At 44.1% G+C, this 17580-nt stretch overlaps 1 protein-coding gene across 2 annotated transcripts; it reads left to right on the top strand.

Annotated features, from left to right (window-relative positions):
* The first annotated feature begins 403 nt into the window (after nt 1-403).
* Nucleotides 404-15969, top strand: rusc1 (RUN and SH3 domain containing 1). Of its 2 annotated transcripts, XM_042424574.1 has the most exons (12): nt 404-478; nt 1863-5235; nt 9497-9619; nt 9754-9830; nt 10017-10034; nt 10332-10506; nt 10860-10965; nt 11116-11162; nt 11250-11758; nt 11842-12086; nt 12348-12515; nt 13294-15969. In XM_042424574.1, exons 2-12 carry the CDS (start codon nt 1989-1991, stop codon nt 13457-13459), a joined length of 4881 nt encoding a protein of 1626 aa, XP_042280508.1. In that variant the 5' UTR covers nt 404-478; nt 1863-1988; the 3' UTR covers nt 13460-15969. The 2 variants fall into 2 exon arrangements, with proteins under 2 accessions (XP_042280508.1, XP_042280509.1); XM_042424575.1 differs by lacking the exon at nt 10017-10034.
* Nucleotides 15970-17580: the final 1611 nt, after the last annotated feature.

Raw genomic sequence — 17580 nt, 5'->3', positions numbered from 1 at the left:
CTGAACTTAAGAAATTTTGCACATCATGAGGACTGTAGGTTTTGTTTCTTAAGAATTACATCACCAGGAAAGTATCTCTTCACAACCAGTATGAATAGAAAGAACAATTACAGCAACCAAAACCTGTTTCAGTGTACATATGGACATGAATGTTATTTTAACACTGACTTGAAAAAAAGTGAACCTCTCCTTTAAACGATAATACATTTTAAATCAGATTAAATGCATGCAATTACAGTTATGACTTATGATAAATTGGATGTTATGATAAGGAAAGCAAGGGGTGTGGTTTGGCATGGAGGCGTTGATGTTGGTGGTGGTGGTGATGGTGGTGGGGTCTCACGAGAGTTTATTGGATGCTCGCGAGAGGACAGATGCTGAGGTTGTTAACGTCGGAGAGAAGCTCACATTCACGGACTGGGATGCGAGAGAACCCGACGAGATGGAGACCTTCATCCATCTTCACCTGAATCTGACCGTGAGTGCAGTCCCATTTTATTATGTCTGTGAATATATTTTTTTCATTTTTAAAATAAACCTGAAAGGGCCCGTCGGGTAAGCAAAACCTCCTATTCTCATACGGAGCTTGCGTAGATGAAGAAATTCTGCTTTTAACATTGATATTTATTGGACAGTTTTTATGTAAATGTTATTATTATTGTCCGTTTTAAATGGGGTGTGATGCAAGGTGCAATATTTGAGTTATAATGAGGGCGGATGGGCCTATATCAGGGCGATGCGGTTGGAGGTACCCCCCCCACCCCCCCTTCTCCTCCTCCTCCCTTCCTCCCCCTCCTCCCATCCTCCCTGTCTCCATCAGCTCTGTGGGATCAATAAATGCAGGGGTAAATATTGAACACAGCACAGTTATGCACAGTGATTATATTCTGTTTTTTTCTCTTATTTCAAGGTTTGGTTGGCTTTTAGTGCCCATTATGACAAAGGCCCAGTGTAAGCAAGCACTTCAGTGATTTATATTCCTCAGTTATGTGAAGGGCACTGTGGAGGAATATATGAGCAATAGCCTTCGGTAGGCTTTAAAAAAAGGCAGGCTCAGTGTTGTTCAGTGCTGCCTGATTATTTCACGCTCCAGTTAAATGTGCTTTATGTTCAGTCATTGCTTTAGGTATGGTGGGTGGGTGTTTTTTTTTTCGTCATTTCTTTTGATCAAGATCTTATTCTGCCTCTTGTCAGCTTGTAAGGATGGACTAGCACAGATGGAGACAGCTTGACTACTGTAAACTCATGAATATCACTGCTCAGTGAAGCAGGACACAACAGATGAAGATGATGAGTGACAGTTATTAGGCTCAAAATTAGCTGCAATTATTATAGTGGGGGGGGGGTTTATTTCATGTGATATGCGGGTGTGTGGGTGTTTGAATTTGAATACATAGATAGGATTTGTAAAAAGCAATAAAGCAAATTATGAAAAGTCCAAATATTTGTAGCATTTTAATATTCCCCAAAAATCTATTTTCAAGATGTTAAATACAATTACTGGAATTTTGTAGAGAAGCTGTGTTAAGATGAATTGTAGTAATTCAGTGTATCACTTAACAAAAGATGCAACATTATTTTCCTTAAGTGGTCATGCTTGATAACTGGCTTTTCTAATAGGATTGTTTGAGACACAGTGTGTGTTCATATCACTGCTGCGTCCTCCCAGGACTTAAGCTGTGATAATTATAAAACAGAAAGCCCAAAAGCAATTGAGTTTTTAATGAATAGTCCAGATGACGGGTTTAACTTCAAAGACTTACACTAATACGAAAACATGTGTAGAGCAGGAAAATGGTCTTTGATGAGCAGAGTTTGCTCCTAGTCGTTATTCACTGTGTGTCTCTCCTTTGATGTTACAGGATCTTGGGAGTCAAGCCAAGATGTGACCGTCACGGCGCGTCATAGTTTGGATCTGTCCAGCCTTTACAACCCTTGTTTCTATAGCAACAGAAATATCAGAGTATCCTAAAAGTCCCATACCCACAATGCAGTCCTCAAACTGCTCCTCTCAGCCTCCAAAGGCTAGGCGTTTTGACGTCAACCGACGGAACAATACCATAGCTGGACCAAAGTCTCATGGCCCTGGGTTTCAGAGGGAGGATAAAAACATGAACACAATCACTACTTCCTCCCCACGCCGGGTTTCTAAAGGCCCCTCTGCTCCCTCCAGGACCAGAGTGGGAGTGCAGCCTCGAGCACCGGTAACCCAGTCCAGGTTTGGCTCACAAAAACAGGGTTCCACCATCTCCAAATCAACTAAACCCAAACCGAAGACTGCTCGTACATCGGCAGCAACCCAAATTGCACCTGAAGCCGCTCCTCCTGCGCTTCCCCCTGATCTTCCTCTTGACCCCAACTGCAACGAGCCAAGCCTCCCGTGTTTGTGCTGCGATGGCCGCTCACCACAGGACAACAACAGTATGTTCAACCATAACCACAACAACAACAATACCATCTCTCTCAGACAGCAAATGCAGCTTCCTCCTCCTCCGGCCCCATTACCCCAGAGGCAGGATGGGACAGGGGCCAAGGAGCAGCCTCAGCCTCCTTCACAAGCACAGGCCCAGCTGGATCCCTCTGCTCGCCCTGCTGCCAATCTGGAAAATGAAGGCAAGAATGCAGATGAAAACGCTGATCTGGACAACAAGAAAAATGTAAAAGTAGAGGAAGTGGAAGATGAGGAAGAGAACAGCGGGGATATTGATATTGACGTTGATGATGATGAAGGTGACAATGATGATGATGACGATGATGATGACACCCTGGTCCCCTCATGCTGTGACTGTCCCCCCTCCCTCCTGGAGTTCTCCCTCACCTCTTCTACTTCTTCATCCTCCACCTCCATCAGCTCCTGCTCTGACCTGGAGTCTGACTGTGCAGATCAATCCGCCTCCGTCTGCTCTTCCCACGACCAAGATAATCTTTCTGTCGCTCTGTCTCCCAAAGACCACTCTCTTCCTCAAGCCCCTGAATGCCAGCCTCCTGCACGTTCACCCCCTTCCCTTCCTCTCAACCGTAATCCCTTCTCACACTCCCCCATTCCTCCTTGCTCCCCAGATGAGGGCTACCCCTCTGCCCTAGACTCCCCCTCTCCTGACTACTTAGGAGTCAAAGGTGATTCAGAGGTTACCAAGCTAGGCTTGCTTGACTTCTTAGAATCAGTAGGGGAGTTTGGGAAAATGGAGCGCTTCAGCCAGGTGATCCAAGTGGCTCGTTGGGATCTGGAGGGGGAGCAGCACTGGGATGTTCTGAGGGATAGGTTAGATCACCTGGATCGCTTGGAGAAAGTTAACAGGGAAGTAAAACTGGCCTACATCGCTAGACTCCACGACAAGGGATTTGATCTTGGAGATCTGGAGGAGCAAGACCTCTCAGATGTCATGGATGAAATGGGTAACATCGACATTTCCTGGAAGTTGTACAAAAACCGCGGGGGAAGTATGGGAGACTCTCAGGAGTTTTCTGATGCTGGGGTTGACCTCACTGCTCCTTCAGACTGTGATGATCCTCTTGTTCCAGATTCCCTCACCCCTTCCCCTGTTGAGCCACCACCTCGACCCCCCAAACCTCCAGCGCGTCATGCCAGCGTGAGCTCTGACCTCCACACCTACATCAATATCAGCAGGGAGACCATCTCCATGGCTGTCTCCACCTCTCCTACATTGTCGACTTTCTCCCCTAACTCCTCGTCCCCCACGTTCACCACTTTTAGATGTGAGAAACCCTTACCTCCATCTCCCCCATCCATTCCTCCACTCCCTGCCTCTAAACCCGTCCCTTACCTCACCCTCTATACCACTCCTTCTCCACCTCCATCTATCCCCACCCCAACTCCTCCCATCCCTCCCCCTCGGAAACGACACCTTGCCAGGAAGGAAGCACAGCGTCTTGCTGCTCTTCAAGCCGAACAGGAAAAGACCCCTCTGTCCCTCCCACCTCCTACCACACGCCCTCCACCTCTGCCTCCTCCACCTGTTATCTCACTCTCTTCCTCATCTCCCCCTGCCATACCACCACCACCACCTGCCCTGCCTCCTCCCCCCTCCTTCCATGCACTGGATGTGGAGATTCGGAAGCTACTGATGCTTGCAGGATTGACCCAAGCTGAGCTCCTCAAACTCAGCCCAGAGCTTGGCGACTGTGTAGGAGGGTTAGAGGACCAGGGCAACGGTGATAATCTTATCACATCTAGATCTGTGGAGCTACATGACTTCAGACTAAAAGACAGTGAGGAAGAAAAGGAATGCGACTCCAAGTTGATGGCCAGAGATGGATGGAGCAGCAGAGGCAAGTTGGATGGAGATCGAAGAGTAGATGTACTCGGAGAAGCCACAGAAGGCAAAAAGAAAGAGGACGCACAAAGAACCACCTCCTTCACCGAGATGGCAAGAAGAAGGAAGAGGAACAGTGGTCTGACTTCGGACCCTTACTACAGCACCGGTCTTAGCAATACGCATGAAACTAAAGGGAAGAATATGAGCTTTGAGACTTTCCATTATCCTGCCGAATTACCGGATTCGCCTCCCCCTCCTCCTCCTCCTCGTCCCTTACCCCCAATCCCCCCATCTTTGCCAACTCCCAAAGTTAGCACTCTCTCAGCTAACTCTGCACAGCCTGAGCGATTTGATTGGCTCATAGCATTCACCCCTGATTGTGATGCCCCACCACAGCCCCCGCCCATTGAAATGAGAAAATCACACATAGAAACCACAAAGAAGATCAGTTCATCAGGGTCAACTCCAGGATCAGCCCCAAAAGTCACAACGTTCAAAGAGCTGCGTTTCCGCAACAAGAGCGCCTCCCCACCAACAAAGTTGATCATGGAGCCAGACCCTGACCCCACAGTCGTTACTCCAGATCCAGATATACTGTACAACTTGAAGTGGAGAAGAGAGAAGACAGGCACCGATGGCACCCAATGGGAGTACACCTCTCAGGCTCAGGCCTTCTTCATGCAACCGCCACCAGCCCTGACCTCAATGGCTGCTTTGAAGGAAATGCTCCAGAGAGCTGATAAGGAGGGTGGACGTCCAGAGCTATGCCCATCACAGAAGATTGGCTCCTCGGTCAGTGACAGCAGCCTGTGGACCATGGGCAGAGAGTGGGAGGGTGAAGAAGTTAGGAGAGAGGAAAAGGAAGGGAAAGAAGAAGAAGAGGAGGAAGAAGAAGAGGAGGAGGTGGAGGTGAGAGGACGAGCTGATGGAGGAAGGACTTTTGAATCAAGAACAGCAGGTGAGCAGTAATTTTCATGATGCTGCTAAAGATAAAGTTAAATTTAATGGCATCTGATAGCTGAGAATACTTCTTTATAAGTTTTCAAACTAAGTATTATGTCTGTGCGTGTGCATTCATGTGTATGCATTGGAGAAAATAAACACATCAGCAGCTCAGTGTAATGTGGACAGCACAATAACTCTGGGATTTGCAAAAACAGATGGAGAAAGACAGTCTAACAGTCAGTTTATTCACTTCCTCAGTGATGCACAAATAACATCCTTGGTCGGTACAATTGAAAGGAACAGAAAACCAAGGGAGATGGAAAATGTAGACTCATTCATCAAAATTATATAAGGAAGAAGAGTGAAGAGATGGAGGACGAGCATGAGTCACAGAAAACAGTGATGCGTGATGTGATGGATATGATGACGAGCGACAAACAGAGGGTGATTTTAGACGGGGGAAGCAAATAAGACAATGCAAGCTAGAAAGGGAACATAAGAGTGAGGAATGGATGGAGAAAGCCTGAAGGTAATATGAGGAAAAAGGAGAGGTTGGAAACTTTCCAGCCAGTTTTTTCCTGTACTGGTTATCAGAGTGTGATGTCATCACTGCCTTATTCAATTATTCATCCACTCTTCAGACCAAGGGGAGGGGCATAATGGAGAGCCCACTGAGCTCATTACCTTTCTCTCTCTCTTTGCCTCATTCCTCCTTTCTCTTCTCGTTCTGTCTGCATCCTTAAATCTTCTCTCTCTCTGCCTCTTTACTGGTTTTAAATCCCATCAGCTTGGGATGTTAATATGCTTTTCTCTCGCTGTCTATCCTGTCTCCTCATGCCCCCTCACCCCACACCCACCCCCCTGCTCCCTGGAGTGGCACAGATAGCTCAGATCAAGTTACTTATCTCATGCAGTGCTGTAGTGGGCCACAGAGAAACTTACAAAGGATTAGACTAGTCAGTCAGTCTCACCTATCATCTCTAAATGCTAAATGACTGCTAATTTTATTTCTTTTTCATTATCATTATTTCATCATTTACCTTTGCTTTCTAATTATCAAATGAACTAACTAATTTATATGCTGTAAAAGTTGCCCCAAAATAAGTGCAATGAGTTGGGAATGAAACCAGAAATAGATGCATACACCTTTAAGAACCTGAGGGGTGGATCTTAGTGCATGGACCAATTACTGACAGCCAGTGTCAGAAAAAATAGGAAGTATCATGTGTAGGTTACAGTTAAAACACAGCTCAAGTCTAACCAAGGTATGGTTGCTCTTTAACTCATTTTGTAGCCTGTAGTCTTGCAGTCTGTCACAGGTAATTGAGTGCAATGAAAACTGTAGTGTCAGTCTCTGAATCTTTACACAGACAGACTCTGTGACTGGGCCGGAACGGACAGATCTCTGCTATCTGTTGACTGACTCAGCATTACACTGTATGCTGTACTGGCGGGGAGGGGAGAGGAGGGTGGTGGGGAAGGAGCTTCGAGAGAGTTAGAAAACAAAAGCTGAGAACAGAGAGAGAGAGAGAGAGAGAAGGTGATCCAGAGGTGATGATGGCACGCACTGCAGTAAAGTAAAAAACATTTAGCATAAAGATTGGCACTCACTGCGGTGTCTTGTATTTAATATTTATATCTCTTAAAGCAAGTATGGAATAGAAAGTGAAAACAGATGCCGTAAATACAACTTGGATCCTTAACATACATATGATGAATCTTTGTTATTGATGGTGGCATTTTAAATATGGTGTCATTGTTGAATGAGTGGCTGATTGATGGATTGAGTATTTCTACTATGCAGCTTTAAGACTGCTCAACAGCTATTGTTTTATGGCAACGGTATCATTTCCTGTTGTGTCCAATCCTCCTAAAAGAAAAACTGTAGTTATTGCACTTCATAAATCAACCCCATTGACTCTCATGCGCCTTCAGTGTGTAACTGTGGATCAACTGTTTGACTTGTTTAAATACTGCATTACCGCATGATGTTACATGATAACGATATCTGCAGAAATACACTCATGAATGTGCATTTTTCTCTCAACAGACACTAACATTTTCTGCATCTCTCTCTCCTTCCCATTTATTTGCCACATTTTTTTTTACTTTACTCTTCCTTGTTTTTCTCACCTATCCATCCCATTCTGTTGTTTCCATTGTTTGTCCATGGCTTCGCTTCGCTCCCTCATTACTCTGCTTGTGCGCCTGCCCTCTCCTGTCTTCTGCACCTCACAATTTTTGGCCTTTTTGCCCTTTCCAATAAGCAGTTTCCTCCCCCCCACTGTCCCTCGCCCAGTCCTCCCAACCCTACTTCCTCCACACTGCCCTCCCTTCCTATCGCCCAGGCTACTGTAACTCCCATCCCCTCACAGTTTCCAGGCCCCACCGCCATGTGGGCAGAGAGTCCACAGACAAACACTGCAACATGCAGTGGGCGCATACTGCCAGCTCAGCTTATATCCACAGAGATGATTCCAGCGCTGATATAAGCTCCGGGTTTAACTCTGATTCCCTGGCTGATCTTGGTGTAGACTCTTCTCATGATTATGGGAATATCTTTAAGAAAAACACACACTCTGCACACCGTGATTCCAAACCCAATGACAGGGACTCTACATCTATCAGTAATTTTGACTCTCTCTACTGCAGTGACTCAGAGGATCGGACCAATACACCCGCTAAACCAGACACACCTGTTAGTAGCACAACCGAAGCACCAGGCTGCACCACCCCGTATAAGAACATCGATGTTATGATGACATATTCTAACAGTGTCAATGCTAGGGATTCACTGTATTCAAACAGCAGAGAAAAGCGCACACACTCACACGCAGACCTCAACAGCAACAAGGCCAGGACATCCAAAGAGCTCCCCCCTCTCCCCACCTATTACCTGTACCACCCCAAAAACTGCCCTCTGCACAGGGGTGCCCCTCCTCGCCTCTCCCCTATAGGAGCCCTCTCCCCTCCTCAGCGCTCAGGAGCGCCCCCTCCAGGTGCGGCAGGCTCCTGCCTCAGCTCCCCGCTTTTCCCCCGCTCGCACACCCTGCCTGCCCTCACTGCTCCCCTCTACTACCCAAACCTCTACCCTCCTATACCGCCCAGGGCTCCCCCCCTACCCCCAAAACTCCACCAGGCTCCTCTGCAGTCGCGCGTGGCGAGTAAGATTTCTCTCTCTCTTCTCTCTCCCTACATCTTACACTCTCTGTCTGTCTGTCTGTCTGTCTGACATCTTGCTTGCATGCGTGCATGTCTGTCTGTCTGTCTGTATTTATTCTCTTAAATAGTGGCCCTCACACTTTTGTCATTTGCTCAGCCCCAGAGGTTTGCAGATTTGAAAGAACTGGGTACCTGTAGCTGTTCAGATGTATCAGAAGGCAGCTCCCCGCAGGTCATCCGATACGTCTTATCTACACTGTCCTTTCAAATCTGCAAAGGGCCTTCAAAGGGCCTTCAGAGGGGTAACAGCTGTTCCTGTCAGAGGGTGTCTAGACTCACTCTCATCACTCTCTCCCTCTTTGTCTTCGTCTGTCCGTCTTCGTGTCGGTCTTGTCTGTTCTGTCTGCCGTCATGTTGTTTTTGTTTTTGCACGGAGTGTTGACATGAACACATGCATTTCATGCAAAGCACAACCCAAGTAGCTTGTTGATGATGTCAATGTCAAATTTTTAAATTTATGTTAAACCTTTTTTATTGTCGTATGTATGTGTTAAGGTGATATCACAGTAATTAGGGTTCACAGCATCCTGTTCATTATATGAATGTTTGCATTTATATAACTAGTTTATATAAATATATTTATATAAACATCAGACTTTACACAACACCTGCCCTTTGCACATGTGTGTAATTGTATCTGACCTGATTCATGTGGTAGCTTATACAATTGTATCTACAGTTCCTCCTATGTATTCTTATGCCTATATTAAGTATGTGTGAGTGTTTGAATTAGTGTATTTGTGTGAGTCAAGGTTAATGCATGGGATCCTGTTTATCCCAGATGCAGACAAAAAGACCTCTTCACAGATTCATATGTGGAAACTGGCCACAGTAAACTAATATTTACAGGATGCGCTCACATGCTGTTTGTCGTCAGTATCACCATCTGCTTGTATCTGCCTCCTCCAGTGCTTCCCATTGCTTAATTGCTCCCACTAATGACACAAATATTTTAGTTATGGTATCTCTCTCTGTCGTGATTTGTTTTGCTCCTGTTGAATTAAATTTTTTTTTATACTAGTAAGTCATTCCTCTTTTACTGCCACTGTCAGCTGTTCGCAGTGTGTCATTCGCTGGAACTGTACAGAGAGGAGAGACATCCTGGATGGGCGAAGATGTGAAGCATCCAATGAGAGGTCTTGGCCTGTCCTCTCTGTGCCTGCAGGAGAAGAAAGGTGTGGATGAACATCTGTGTGTGTGTGTGTGTGTGTGTGTGTGTGTGTGTTTCCCTGTCCAGCTGTGCATGTTTGTCTTTTACCCAGCTGTAGCTCTTACCGTTTAACTGTAGACTTTTGTTCCTCCCCTCCAGCTCTGGTCAGTGCGGTCAGTGTGGCAGTGGAAGCCGTCTTGGCCCAGTTCAGCTCTTCTCGGACCGTAGTTCAGAAGGTTAGTCATTACTGAATTTAGAGTTGGATTTCTTTTTGTTTGAATGTTGTTATTGTTGTTATTGTTTTTGTGTCTTTTTCTGTCTAGAAACAAAATATCATATTGTATTGAATTTATTTAAAAATGCTTTTCCCTTTCCCTTCCTTCTTGTTCTGACTCTACGAATTTTGTTCTGTCTCTCCTCAGTCTCTCTCAGTTAACAAGGTACTAGAATATCTTTAGATAACCCAGTCTCTTAGTCATTCAAATTTATTGTAAACTAACTCCAAATCCCCCTCCCAAATCATATCTCATCACAACATACTGACCCTCGTTGCCCCGTATTTCTCTCAACCCCCGTGTGTGTCCCATTTTTCTTCCCTTCCTCTCTTGACTCATCCTTTCTGATCTCTCCCCATCACTGCACATCTTTTTCCTCACTCTATCCCATTTCCTCTCATGCTCCTCTCCTCTCCTCTCCTCTCCTCTCCTCTCCTCTCCTCTCCTCTCCTCTCCTCTCAGGCCTTATCAGGAGACAGCGCTATAAATCCATCTCTGGGCCGTCTGGTGCTGCAGTGTCTCTGCCCCGCCCTGCACAGTTTGCTGACCGATGGCCTAAAACCCCACCAGAGTGACCTGATTGCAGGCAGGAGGCCAAATTCAGCCTGGGGCCTGGTCCAGGCCTCCACCAAGCCAGGTAGCACTTCTAATAGCATTGAGAAATTAAAATTTATAAACTTAAGTGTTTAGAATTGGATATTAGTCCATTATTTCTGTGGGTTACATTTCCTGTATTGCCTTCTATTGATAAACCCTGGACTTTGTCTCTCATTTTCCCCACACATCAGTCAATACTTCTGATTTTAGTGTCTGAAATGCTGATTAAAATGAACAACAGGATGCAGATATCGATTTTCCCACAAGTGGCAAAGCTTCACTGCAGTTATTTACTCACCTCTGTAAGTTCTACTGTTGATCTCTCTCTCTCTCTCCCTCCCTCCCTCTCTCCCTCTGTATTTTCTCCCCATCCACTACACCTTTTTCATCCAGGCCCTAGAACACAAGCCTTGTTCAACCTGCAAGTTCGAGTTGGAGAGCTGCCGCAGCTCAGACAGAGCAAACACAGGTTCAACGCATTCCTCCTTGGCCTACTGAAGTAAGTACTGACTCCGAACCCTCTCTGGTCTTCACCCTTGGCAAAGAAAAGTGCTATGAAAATCAATAGTTAAAAATATTTTGATTTCTCTGCTCATATCCATTCTGTATTCTCCTCAGTATTCTCCTTCTCTCTTTCCTTTTCCTCTAGTACCAAGCTTCTTGATTTCTGGCTGTCTCACCTTCAGTCTTGCAGTGGTAAGTTTCCTTCACTTGCATCTCACATCATTGTTTTTTTTAATAACAATGATGCATGTGAGTAACAATGATCTCTCTTTCTCCCAGATGTGTTGGAGACATACTACCGCCCCTCCTCCTTTATGTGTCTGTCGCTAACCGCCTGCCAACCTCTGTTTGAGGAACTGCTCCTGGTGCTGCAGCCTCTCAGCCTGCTGACCTTTAACCTCGACCTGCTCTTTCAGCACCACCACTTAGAGCATGATAGTCACAGTCCAGAGATCCCCAGTCCACCTTGTCAGGATGCAGGATTCCAGCTGTCAACAAAGGGGTCCCAATCTAAGAACGCAGGCTGCAGATATATCGAAAGCCTCTCAGAAGTAGACTTTGGAAGTCCAGAACATCAGGCAGATAAAGATGGTGCAAACTCGTCACCATTGGCTAATCCAAAGAATGGAGGTTCAGGGGGGTCAACAAATAGCAATGCTGCACCCATAAAGGCTTCGGTCAGCCTCGGGCAGACAAGTCCACAGCTGTTGTGGGTGCAGGAGAAGGAAATTGGGGAATTACCTCCTCCAAGCATCGAGGAGGACAGCCTTGCTCAGCAGGCTGGACAGGTGTGTGACTTTTCAGTGTTTGAGTCATTTATTATTGTGTGATCCTGCAGGGCTGACATGTGTTGTGTTTTTTTTAATCACAGGTTATCCAGCAGGGATGGGGGGCTGTGATGCGCTGGGGAGGCAGACTGAGCCAGAATCTGGCTGAGCTGAGCCTGTCTGCAGGGAAAAGGGAGGAGATGAAGATGGATCTGCCGGATCTCCCGGTCCAGGCAGGGAGTGACTTCGCTCCGGTCAGCAGTGGCACTCAGGTTCCTTGGGGTCTGGGGCGTCTCTTTGGTGCCTCTAAAAGCCCCAACAGCCCAACAGGTCACACACCACCATCCAGGTAAATCAATGGATGTATGTGTCCTGTTCTGTGGAGGTTTCACTGTGTCTCCAGAATTCACCACAGCAGTTTACTCCACTGAATCAGAGCAATCAGGTCTTCTAGTGTTTTGATAGAATTAAAACTCGGTCATTATTACATTTGAAACTGCTCAATAAACTGTGTGAATGGTAACTGTGACCCTTTCTGTCCCTGTCCCCTCCCACTCGTTATCTCTTTCTCTCTATTCCTCCCTCTGCCCTCTTCTTTCTGTCTCTTCAGGCGTCCCTCTCAGTGGTTGGCTCCTGGTGTCACAGCGCTGACCCGAATGGTGAGCAGCAGCTCCACCCCGATGGTAAGGAGGGCTGCGGAGGCCCAAGGAGAAAGTGAGCCAGAGTCAGAGAGAGAGGTTGACACACTGGAGATGAAGGACAAACCCAGACCACTCAGGTACAACAGACATGAAGTGATGCCACACAATGAAATTGGGGGAGGGAATGATAGATAAGGCTGTGTCTATTCTTCAGTCCATGAAATGTTATATTACAAGTGATATCTTACACTGTCTATCTATTTTTAATGAAACTTGAAGGGTGTTTCATTTTTGCAGGCTTTAAAACACACACAAATTGTCCTAAGGGTTCTATTATTAAAAATATTAAAGATTTTATTGAATTCAAGACACCACCAACCCAGTTTTGACAAAACCAGATGGTGGCGCTATAATCTAAGCTCAAAATGTATGGTTAACAGTTTGATTGATACACCTATTCTTTATTATCATGTAATTATAATTATTTTAGAAATGATACTGACCTAATATAATAACTTTTTAGACACTACATATTTTTGAGGGATGTATCTTCTGGCATTTAAGAAAATATCAGTGGGCTTGATGGGGAAGCAGTATTTTAATGTAAAAATGTCAATCTTTGAAAGACTTTTTTTAATGTAAAAAATGTGCATTCATCCATGGTTAGGGTGTCACATAAAAAAATCAAATTTCAGGCACCATCTGCATCTGTGTAGGGAACATCAGAAGCGCTCCTGTCGTCATTTTTTGTCTTTAAGAGACTTAAATTAGTGAATCACCAGTCAGATTTGGAGTAATCCTTCATTGTGACTCATCCAAGAGTCCACTACATCATACGTAGAGGATGACGTTACTGTTTGTGGTTGGTGTGCATGTATCCCATTTTGGCTGAGAAAGTCTGTCGTCTGTCCTCAGGTCAGTAAGAACGCTGTGTGACCACACTGGAACAGGTTCGGAGCTCAGCTTCTGCAAGGGGGAGGAACTCGTAATCTTAGGAGGCGTTGATCAAGACTGGATCCGCTGTCGTCAGGGAGATAAAGAGGGGCTGGTACCTATTGGCTACACCTCGCTCATCATGTGACTCCGGCACCATAACTGCTGCACTCAATCAATGAAAAATAAAAAAATATATTTTAGGCGAATATTGAGAGGTTATGGTGAGGCTACACTACTCTGAAAGGGATATTTCACGCTGTCGTGGTTCTAGTTTGATTTGAGTGCATTAACACCATCTGCTCTGCTTTACGTGCATCAGCAGCAGCCTGCAGTCCCCTCTCCCTTTACGAACATATGGGAGATTTTTCCCATCGCAATCCATTCAGTTTGGTAGCATTAAACTAATGGATTTTAGCAGCAGGAATGCAGCAGATGGTGTGAAATAATGACTCAAGTCAAATTTAGACCATTTCATACTGGAAGAACTTTGATCTTGGAGTTAAGTATCCCTTTAAATGTCCTTTCTTCAGTGTCTGCCTTCCCTTCCTTGTCAGCCGCTGATCTGAAAATGATCACAGGGGAAATTCTGTGGGATCAACCGCTAGCAGATCTAAGTGCATACAGATCAGCGGCTGCCAGCTGTGAGGAGGCGACAGTCGACAGCCTGGCGGTAGCCACGTTAATATCTCCAGCCATCAGCAGTAGAGAGTCGTGACTCACAGGTTTGCCGAGTGGAGAAAGCATGCTAGAGTACTGGGCCGTAGCTCCTGTTGCATACTGCGTAGTAATGTAGTGAATTGTAGCTGTGTAGATCTGTGTTCTATTGACCTTTCACCCCTATTGACCTCTCACCTTTATCGCCTGGTTCATGTGTGTTTGACATGTTTCTGCTATATTTGACTGTATAAATATACATAAATATATATATATATAGGTATATAAATTGAGATTGATATTAAAAATAGATAGAAAGATAGGTGAACAAGAGAAAGCAGGTAGTGAGACAAGCAGCAGCTTAATACTGTGGCCGCAGTGAGGATGTGGATTAAAATTGAGTGGATTACTTCTTTATCTTTACATCTGCAACTTTACACACACATTAAGTGGTTGTCATACATGCAAAAAGAAAGGTGTATGTGTTTGTTTTAAGTATGAAATCCAGTATCTTCCCTCTTGTGTGCTTCATGTATTGCCATTGTCTTGAGATCATATTCATAAAAATGATAAGATTTAGCCTCATACCTTTTAAACACTGTATGCATTGTAATGTGCCATGAATGCTTCGAGTGAATGCCAGAAAATATCTTATCTATCCCACACAGTTATAGAAGATAACCTACCCAGATCGCAAACCCAGACAACAGCAATCTGTAGCTAATCTTTCTACTTGTCCCAAAAACCTCACAGGCCAACATGGGTTGGACTTAACGCCTCACAAAACTATGCTCAGCTCTTGTTCAACACTATCTGAACTCCAATTTAATGCAGTAAGAGAAACCCTGATGTATGTAGTTCATAACGGCTACTGTAAAGTTTGTAGGTTTGGTGGCTGGTCTTCACCTCGTACCTCAGCTTTTGTATTTATCTTAACCCTTCCTGCCATGTTTGCTCATCATAATCATTGGTATTAATGACAGTGGTAGTAGAAGTGGTAGTGGTGGAAGTTATATGTTGATTCTAATGTTAATCATATAAAATACTTTGCTTTGCAGTTATTAGTTCTTCTCTAGATTCTGTGTCGATGACTATGCACATGAGTAAATGTGCAACTTAAAAGCCTTTTTGTCTTTTTGTGCAAAATGACACCTAAAGCCTGTTAAAATAATAGGAGGCTTAAATAGTTAAAGTAAAATTAAAAGCGCCTGATTTTAACTTGTCATGAAAGGCTAACACTAATTCAGCAGGAAAGTTTCATTGTTGAGTATTGCTATCGATCAGTCAGGGAAAGCTCAGTTCTTCAAGGTTTGCTTATGTTATTGTGTCAATGCCATGTAGCATTACTGTCACTATGGCAACAGTAGCATTAAGTTAGACCAGTGCTCATAACTTACCAATGAACACAATAAAATTGCATCTTCATTGCCATTAAATGGATGATAAATAGATTTTTGCAAGAAAATTGTTAAAAGATAAAATCTCAGCTGACACATTTAATTGTGTATAATGTTTTTTTGTTTGTTTGTTTTTTTTTTATTCGTGCATTTATCCAAATGTGAGATAATGGTCAAAATGCATTTGTTTAAAAGCTGTTAATTTATTGGATGTACTATTTATTGATCTTGAGGTTTCTGAAAGGAATCACTATCTATCTATCTGGGTTCTTTATGTGTGTGAAGGAGAGAGATAGCGTGCGTGTGTGTGTGTGTGCGCACATGACGGTGTACGTGGCAGGGAAAGCAGCGATGAGTGTGAGCACATCTGTGTGTCTGCACATCCTGCACTTTCACTTGAATGTGTGTGTAAGTGTAACGATGAGTTCTGTACCTCCCTCTCCTCCTCCTCCTCCCTTTCTCTCTGGTGTCATGTAGCCTGTAGACCTCCCCTGTGTCCTACTATTGCATATAGTTCAGTGCCCCTCTAGTGTCAGTCACTGTCCACCTCCTGCATGTGCTTGTTTGTAAATACACCAAATAAAAATGATCAATATAAACCAAACCTGCTCAGCTGTTCGAGTCATATTTTTGCACTGAAGCTCATGTAAAAGGCTTTAAAAAATCAGGAATTCATGTATTAAGCCATCCTATAAAATTGTAGGGGACATATCACTCAGAAAATGTTCAACATGAATTGCACATCCTCTATGTGTTGCTATTTGAAATGTGACAGGAAGCTACCTGGCACCACGTGTGAGATTGCAGGAGGAAGGAAAGGAAGTAAAGACTCATGATTGTGTCTTTTGCAAAACATGTTTAATATCTAACTGTGTACTCCTTCCTTTTTAAGCTCCTGGTGAGTGCCGTAGTATCTCTCACTTCTTTGCTCAGATAAAAAGATCCCAGGATGCCCTCGGATGTTGTGAAGGGCAGAGAGAGAATAAATCTCCACAATGAGAAGCAGCCCTCCCCCACCTTGTAGCCCTGTTCCTTTGATAGCGTCCTCCATTGTGGGTCATTATGGAGGACAACACAGTGTGAGATATACAATCTAACACCACTAGATAGCACTGTTAGCTCAAGCTGATTAACATCACTGCAGCATTGCCCACAAAACACATAACACACAGCAAGAAGGAGGCCTTGATGTGAAAAGATTGTGCAGGGTTTAGTACTGGTAGACATAAAATGCTTTTATTATTATGGATATAGAGGCAAAAAGTCTGAACTGACATTCTATGGCGTTGAGTTATAACTGTTTTTGATGTTTTGTTTTTCAGATGCACATTATCAGAGGCAACAGGCAAAGGTTACATGTCATGCAAACTAGATAAATAACTCTTTATGTGTACCTTTGCTATAAAGTTAATCATCCACTGGAAATAATGTAGTGCTCTTAGTTAAAAAAGTAAAGAGGAAAAATATACATACAGTATGTAAACAGTCAAAGAAATTGCACTTCTTTGGCTTGTTATTAGAAGCCACACTACTGAAAGAGAGCAGAAATCTAACACTGGAAAAAACTAATTCACGGTCACTGATTGTCTGACCAATAAAAAAACATACACTCAGCTAAAAAAAAAGAGACAAATTATGTATTCTATTTAAAAAAAAATCATATACAATCATAGTCAATTTTAAGGAGAAATGTCTGATATATTGGTCAGCTGTTTAATTTGATAAAAACATCTTAGTAAAATGAAGGATTTGATTATTAACCTTTATGTATATTCCGAATAGTATCGTCATGTATAACACTAATTTTACACGCTACCGCTGATAGAAGGAAAACAGGTCTCTTTCTATGTACATTCACATGAAACTAAACGCTTATGGTTACGTCCACTAAGTGGATTAGCCCGATACTCCTAAGATGAGAACAATCTACTATGCATCTGTACAGAAAAAAAAAAGACCTCCAATCCCCAAATATTCACAACTTAATAAAACACAACAAAGGAAGTCCTTATATAGTCCTTATCATGGGAGATATTGCTTTTAAAGACTGCATGAGTTCGCTTAGGTACGTACACAAGACAACATGGCACTTCTACAGAGCATTTGGGGCGAATCACTTCCATGTTTCATTCCCTTTTCCTCTCTACTTTCTTACCCCCCTACCCCCACCACCACCCACCCACCCACCCTCTCCACACACCCCCCTTCACCCCCC

Source organism: Thunnus maccoyii, chromosome 10 (genome assembly GCF_910596095.1).
Source record: "Thunnus maccoyii chromosome 10, fThuMac1.1, whole genome shotgun sequence".
Taxonomy (NCBI): Eukaryota; Metazoa; Chordata; class Actinopteri; order Scombriformes; family Scombridae; genus Thunnus; species Thunnus maccoyii.
This window is presented reverse-complemented; position numbering and strand designations above follow the sequence as displayed.